This window comes from Fringilla coelebs (genome assembly GCF_963513975.1).
Source record: "Fringilla coelebs genome assembly, contig: SCAFFOLD_492, whole genome shotgun sequence".
NCBI classification, from domain to species: Eukaryota; Metazoa; Chordata; class Aves; order Passeriformes; family Fringillidae; genus Fringilla; species Fringilla coelebs.
The window spans coordinates 1-7993 of NW_028167347.1; the positions used below are offsets into that span (position 1 = coordinate 1).

The following is a 7993-nucleotide window of genomic DNA, read 5'->3' on the forward strand; positions in this document are numbered from 1 at the left end:
CCCCAGAAATATCCCCAAAATATTCCCAGAATATCCCAAAAATATCCCAAAAGTATCCAGAAAACCCCAGAAACTGCTCCAAAAAATACCCCAAACCCCCCCCCAAAAAAATACCCAATCCCAACTGCAACACTAAAAAAGCACCATAAATAGCCCGAAATACCCCAAAAATTCCTAAAAAAAACCCTCTAAAATTACCCACAAATACCCCCAAAATATCCCAAAAATATCCCAAAAATACCTTAAAAAATATCCCAAAAATACCTTAAAAAATATCCCAAAAATACCTAAAAAAATACCCCCAAAATACCCCCACAATATCCTAAAAATTCCTTTAAAAACACCCTAAAATTACCCACAAATACCTTTAAAATATCCTGAAAACATCCCAAAAATACCTAAAAAAAATCCCAAAAATACTTCAAAAATACCCCCAAAATACCCAAAAATTCCTTTAAAAATACCCCGAAATACCCCGAAATATCCCAAAAATTCCTAAAAAAAACCCCTAAAATTACCCAAATATACCCCAAAATATCCCAAAAATATCTCCAAAATACCTAAAAAATACCCCCAAAATACACAAAATTTCCTTTAAAAATACCCCGAAATATCCCAAAAATTCCTAAAAAAACCCCTAAAATTACCCAAAAATATCCCAAAAATACCTAAAAAAATACTCTCAAAATACCCAAAAATTCCTTTAAAAATACCCCCAAATACCCCAAAAATACTCCCCAAAATACCTCAAAATACCCAGAAACATCCCAAAAAATACCCAGAAATACCCCAAAATATTCCAAATGTCCCGAATTGTCCCAAATTGTCCCAAATTGTCCCAAATTGTCCCAAATTGTCCCCACCTGTCCCCACCTGTCCCCACCTGTCCCGCTGTGCAGGTGAGGAACGATTGGCTGGATCTGCGCGTGCCCGTCTGGGACCGTGACCTGCAGTTCCTGCCCGGCTCCCAGAGGATCGTCACCTGCACCGGGCACGGCCAGGTGAGGGCACCTGGGCACCTGGGGGCACCTGGGCACACCTGGGGTCACCACAGGGCATGGAGAGGTGAGGGCACAGGGGGCACCTGGGGTCATCTGCACGGAGGAGGAACAGGTGAGGGCACCTGGGCACACCTGGGAGGGCATCTGGGGGGGCACAGCCAGGTGAGGGTGCCTGGGCACACCTGAGGGAGCGCCTGGGGGTATCTGGGATCACCTGCATGGGGCACAGCCAGGTGAGGGCACTGGGGGCACCTGTGGGCAGCTGCACAGAGCCTGGCCAGGTGAGGGCACCTGGGCTTACCTGAGCACACCTGGGGGGGCAGGCACCTGGGCACACCTGGGCACACCCTGGGGGGGCACCTGGGCTTACCTGGGCACACCTGGGGGGGCACTTGGGCACACCTTGGGAGGCACCTGGCCGTACCTGGGCACACCTGGGGGGGCACCTGGGCTTACCTGGGCACACCTTGGGCACACCTGGGCACACCTGGGGGGGCACCTGGGCACACCTTGGGAGCACCTGGGCTTACCTGGGCACACCTTGGGGGGCACCTGGGCTTACCTGGGCACACCTTGGGAGCACCTGGGCACACCTGGGGGGCACCTGGGCACATCTGGGCACACCTGGGGGCACCTGGGCACACCTGGGGGGCACCTGGGCACACCTTGGGAGCACCTGGGCACACCTTGGGAGCACCTGGGCACACCTGGGCACACCTGGGGGGGCACCTGGGCTTACCTGGGCACACCTGGGGGGCACTTGGGCACACCTTGGGAGCACCTGGGCACACCTGGGCACACCTTGGGGGGCACCTGCACACACCTGGGGGGGCACCTGGGCTTACCTGGGCACACCTGGGGGGGCACCTGGGCTTACCTGGGCACACCTGGGGGGCACCTGCACGGGGCCTGGCCAGGTGAGGGCACCTGGTCTCACCTGCTGTGCCCCCCCCTTATCCCCACCCATGCCCACCCGTGCCCACCTGTGCCAGGTGCGTCTCTACGACCCCTCCTCGCCCCGGCGCCGCCCGGTGCTCGACGCCGCCTTTGGGGAGGCGCCGCTGACGGCGCTGGCGCTGCCCGCGGGGGACACGTCAGTGCTGGGGGGGTTTGGGGGGATTTTGGGGGGATCCTGGGGGGTCCTAGAGGGGTTTTGAGGGGTCCTGAGGGGGTTTGGGGGGTCTTGGGGGGTCCTGGAGGGATTTTGGGGGGTCCTGGAGGGATTTTTGGGGGGTCTTGGGGGGTCCTGGGGGGTTTTCGGGGGTCCTGGGGGGGTTTGGGGGGGTCCTGGAGGGATTTTGGGGGGTCCTGGAGGGATTTTGGGGGGTCTTGGGGAGGGCTGGGGGTGTCCTGGGGGGGTTTGGGGGGTCCTGGGGGGATTTTGGGGGGGTCTTGGGGGGGTTTTGGGGGGTCCTGGGAGGATTTTGGGGGGTCTTGGGGGGGGCTGGGGGGTCCTGGAGGAGTTTTGGGGGGTCCTGGGGGGGGCTGGGGGTGTCCTGGGGGGGTTTGGGGGGTCCTGGGGGGATTTTGGGGGGTCCTGGGGGAGTTTTGGGGGGGTCTTGGGGGGGGCTGGGGGTTCCTGGGGGGTCCTGGAGGGATTTTCGGGGGTCCTGGAGAGGTTTTGGGGGGGTCTTGGGGGGGCTGGGGGTTCCTGGGGGTTCCTGGAGGGGTTTTGGGGGGGTCCTGGAGGGATTTTGGGGGGTCTTGGGAGGGGCTGGGGGTTCCTGGGAGGTCCTGGAGGGATTTTGGGGGGGTCTTGGGCGGGCTGGGCGTTCCTGGAGGATCCTGGAGGGGTTTTGGGGGGTCCTGGGGTGATTTTGGGGGAGCCTGAGGAGGATTCTGGGGAGTTTTGGGGGAATTTTAAGGGGTCCTGAGGGAATTTGGGGGGTCCTGGGGGGTTTTAGGGGATCCCAAAGGGATTTGGGGGGTTCTGGGGGAGGTTTTGGGGCTTCTGAGTGGATTTAGGGGTGATTTTGGGGGGTGGTCCTGGGGGGATTTTGGGGTACCCGGGGTTGGGGAGGGTCCCACTGCCCCCCCCAGCCCCATTTTCCCCCTCCCCAGCTCGGTGGTCGTGGGCAGCGCCCGGGGGGACGTGGCCGTGATCGACCTGCGCAAAGGTGAGGGGGGGATCCTGGGGGGATTTTGGGGGGTCCTGGGGGGGTTTGGGGGGGGTCCCAGGGTTATTTGAGGGGGGGGTCCCGGGGATATTTGAGGGGGGGTCCCCATGGTCTGTGCCCCCCTGACCCCCAGGGCGGGTGCTGGGGGTGCTGAAGGGGTTCACAGGGGGGGGGTTGAGGGGGATCCTGGGGGGATCCTGGGGGGATTTTGGGGGGTCCTGGGGATATTTGAGTGGGGGTCTCGGTGCTCTGACCCCCCCTGTGCCCCCAGGGCAGGTGCTGCGGGCCCTGAAGGGCTTCGCGGGGGGGATCCTGGGGGGGTTTTGGGGATCCCAGGTGGATTTTGGGGGGATCCTGGGGGGATTTTGGGGGGTCCCAGGGTTATTTGGGGTGGGGGTCCTGGTGGTCTCACCCCCCCTGACCCCCCCTGCCCCCAGGGCGAGTGCTGCGGGCCCTGAAGGGCTTCGCGGGGGGGGGTCCGGGGGCTGCAGTGCCACCCCCGGCTGCCCCTGGTGGCCTCCGTGGGCCTCGATCGATTCCTGCGCCTGCACCGGCTGGACGGGCGGCTGTGCCACAAGGTGGGCACCCCAAAACACACCTGGGGCACCCCAAAAATACCCCAAAAACACCTGGGACACCCCAAAAACACCCGGGGCACCCCAATAACACCCGGGACACCCCAAAAACACCCCAAAACACACCAAAAATACCCCAAAACACCCCAAAAACACCCCAAAACACACCTGGGGCACCCCAAAAACACCCGGGGCACCCCAAAAACACCTCAAAACACCCCAAAAACACCCGGGGCACCCCAAAAACTGCCTGTGAGCACCCCAAAAACAGCCCAAAAACACCCCAAAACCACCCCAAAACACCCGGGGCACCCTGAAATCACCCCAAAAACACCCCAAAACACCCCCAAAACACCCGAAAAATACCACAGAACCACCCCAAAAACACTCGGGGCACTCTGAAATCACCCCAAAAACACACCTGGGACACCCCAAAAACACCCGGGGCACCCCAAAATCACCCCAAAAACACCTCAAAACACCTGGGACACCCTAAAAACACCTGGGGCACCCCAAAAACACCCCCAAAAATACCTCAGAACCATCCCAAAAACACCCAGGGCATCCTGAAACACCTGGGACACCCCAAAAACACCCCCAAAATACCTGAGAACCACCCCAAAAACCCCTGGGACACCCCAAAACACTTGGGACACCCTGAAATCACCCCAAAAACTCACCTGGGACACCCCAAAAACACGCAGGGCACCCCAAAATCACCCCAAAAATACCTCAGAACGACCCCAAAAACACCCAGGGCATCCTGAAACACTCGGGACACCCCAAAAATACCTGGGACAGCCCAAAAATACTCGGGGCACCCCAAAACCACACCTGGGGCACCCCAAAAGCACCCCAAAATCACCTGGGACACCCCAAAACCACACGCAGGGCATCCTGAAACACTTGGGACACCCCAAAAACGCCCCAAAAATACCTGAAAACCACCCCAAAAACACCTGGGGCACCCTGAAACACTTGGGACACCCCAAAACCACGCCCGGGGCACCCCAAAACCACCCCAAAAATACCTGGGACACCCCAAAACCACACCCAAACCCTGAGACCCCCCCCCTCAAAATCCCCCCAGGTCCCCCCCAAATTCCTGAAATTAACCCCAAAATTCCCCAAGCCCCCCCAAAATCCCCTCAGGATCCCCCAAAACCTCCCCTCCCCCCCAGGTGTACCTGAAGTCGCGCCTCACCTGCCTCCTGCTGAACACACACCTGGACTGGGAGGTGAGACCCCCACCCCAAATCAATTTTTGGGGGGGGGTTTAGGGGTGCCCCCCCACCCCTGTGACCCCCCCCCTCATTCCCTCCCCTCCCCCAGGCCCGGGAGGAGGATCCCCCTCCCCAAAAAGGGGTGAAGGACGAGGAGGGGGACGAGCTGTGGGACGCCCTGGAGTCCATCCCCACCCCCAAAAAAGGCAAAAAAAGGAAAATTTCGGGGCTTTGAGGGGTCCCAGGATCCCCCAAAACCCCCCCAGGCCCCTCCCCCCGCTGTACATAACACCCAAAATGAGGGAAATAAACGGAATTTTGGGGTTTTTTGGAGAAAAATTGGGAATTTTGTGGGAATTTGGGGCTGGGTAGAGCACAAAGGGATTTGGGGGGCGCGGCCCCTTTAAATCTTCAGCCACGCCCCTCAAGGGGTTTAGCCACGCCCCCAGGGGGCTAATGAATTTTGTTAATTAGCGCTTAATTAATTAGCAGGGTTGCCCCCAAGCAGGCAGGGTGGCAAATTTGGGGAGGGGGCTCTGCCTGAATTTTGAGGCGACCATGACGATGACGTCATCGAATCGCGATAGAGCGACGATAATTATTGACGATCGATTAATTTAACCTGGTTTTGATTAATTAAATTGGGGTGATTAATTAAACTGGGGTGGCTAATTAAATTGGGGCGACGTACGGAGCAGGGAGAGGACGCTGAGCGACGGCAGCGTGGCTGATATCGCGATATAATCGCAATAATAATAATAATTATATCGCGATAATCGCGATTATTCCCCGGAGGCGCCGCCAGGAACGATCCGGGCGCGACAGCGACGCGGAAAATCGCAAATATCGCGACAGAGCCGCGAGATTTGGTGATTTTGGAGGAATCTCAGCTTTTTTTAAAGCACTGCAGTACCAGGACAAGGCGGCTGCTATCGCGATATAATCACGATTCAAGCTGGTTTTCACCATTCAATTATCCCCTTATGGGGTGCACCATTCCCAGAGCCGCTATAATAGCGGGACAGCGCGGCTGCTATCGCGATAGAGTCACGATTCAATCTGTTTTTCACCAGACAAAGGTCCCCGTGCGGGGTGCACCGTTCCCAGAGGCACTGCAATGCTGGGACCATGGGGTTTATATCGCGATATCATCACGATTCAATCAATTTTTCAATAGTAGTAGGTCCATGTAGGGGGTGCACCGTTCCTGGAGGCACTGCAATACCGGGTCAGCACTGCTGCTATCGCGATAGAGTCACGATTCAATCTGTTTTTCACCACAATGAGGTCCCCGTGTGGGGTGCACCGTTCCCAGAGCGGCTGCTATCGCGATAGAGTCACGATTCAATCTGTTTTTCACCACAATGAGGTCCCCGTGCGGGGTGCACCGTTCCCGGAGGCACTGCAGTACCGACACACTGTGGCTGCTATCGCGATATAGTCACGATTCAATCTGTTTTTCACCATTCTTAGGTCCCCGTGCGGGGTGCACCGTTCCCGGAGGCACTGCAATACCGGCACACCATTGCCGATATCGCGATAGAGTCGCGATACAATCTGTTTTTCACCACAGTTAGGTCCCCGTGCGGGGTGCACCGTTCCCGGAGGCACTGCAATACCGGGACGATGCGCGGAGCGGAGGGAGCAAGCTCCGGGTCCAACTCCCGAGCCCAAAAATCCGTTTAATATGAAGTCCTCTTATCGAGGACGTATCAGATATTAAACTGATAAGAACAGATACTACACTTGATCTTAGCCAAAAGGCCGAGAAGCGATACCGAGCCCCGCCCCGCACCGCGCCCGGCCCCGCCCGGCCCGCCCGCACCTCACGGACACCCCCGCGCCGCGCTCGCACCCCCCGCATCCCGGGTCTAGCCTCTTTCCCCAGCTCATCCCGCGCTTTCCGCCCGCATCCCGCACGGTCCGACCCCAAAAATCCCGAAATTTTCCCCAAAAAATCATCCCAGCATGCCTTTCGCGCGTGGCGGCTCGATAAATCTGCATAACCCCGCCCATTTACGCAAACAGCCGCCTTTCGGTCTTTCCAGCCCTGCCCACCGCTTTTTCCCGCCCTGCATTGTGATTGGCCGATTTTGCGTCTTTATTTACATTGGTCCCGCCCATCTCCCAATCAGTTCTTGATTAGCATAACCCCGCCTATTTCCGCAAAAGCCCCGCCCCTCAACGATAACATGTAATTCCCCGCCCGCTCATTTGCATTCGCCCTGCCCCGCCCCCGCTGTTGTCCCAATTGGGGTCCCACCTTCCCCCCAAGGGGTCGGGGGGGCTCAGGGACCCCAAAACACCCCAAAATAACCCCAAAAAACGCCCCAAACCCCCGCGCCGCGCTCGCACCCCTCACATTCCGGTCCCGGCCTCTTTCCCCAGCTCATCCCGCACGATCCGACCCCAAAAACCCCGAAATTTCCCCAGATTCACGCTCCCATGATGCATTAGGCGGCGTAGTGACCTTCATTTGCATATTACACCTTTTTATCGGCTTAACCCCGCCCACTCGCGCCATATTTCACCACCGCCTATCACTTGAAAGCCCCGCCCCTCTCGTTATCTGATTGGAGGAGCGAGCACTGCTATTTGCATTTGCCACCTTAATTACCATAACCACACCCTCTCTGAATTAATTACTGCTTGACCCGAGGTTTTCCCCTCCCCAAAAAAACCACAAATTCAACGTTTTTAACAAAAATAGCGATTTTTATTTGTGTTGATAAAACTTTCATGATCCAAGACCTAGAAAAAGGAATTTTAAGGAGTTAGAAGTCTTGAAACTCTTTAAAGATTTTTAAAATTTGATTTCTAACCTTCCTTAAAGGTTAAACCCCCCCCACCAGGGACCCCCCAAAACCTCCCAGGGTCCCCCCCGAGCCTCAGGGGGAACCGATCAATCACAGGGCTCAGTCTGGGGCGGTATCGCCTCATCCTCGGCTGGGGGGACCCCAAAATCCCCTTGAAACCCTTAAATCCCCGTTCCAAAACTCACTCTCAAACCAAAAATTCCATTTTTAAAACCCAAAACCCTAGCCCCAAAATCCCCTCCCCAAAACCTTCTTTTTTTT

General features: G+C 57.1%; 1 protein-coding gene across 1 annotated transcript; it reads left to right on the forward strand.

Annotated features, from left to right (window-relative positions):
* Positions 1 to 899: 899 nt before the first annotated feature.
* WDR74 (WD repeat domain 74) lies at positions 900 to 5216 on the forward strand (the record flags this gene model as incomplete). Its single annotated transcript, XM_084227496.1, is given in 7 exon segments — positions 900 to 1001; positions 1994 to 2094; positions 3063 to 3118; positions 3556 to 3587; positions 3589 to 3696; positions 4875 to 4931; positions 5026 to 5216. Coding segments are annotated over 7 exon segments (582 nt in total), but the record flags the coding sequence as incomplete, so codon positions are not given.
* Positions 5217 to 7993: the final 2777 nt, after the last annotated feature.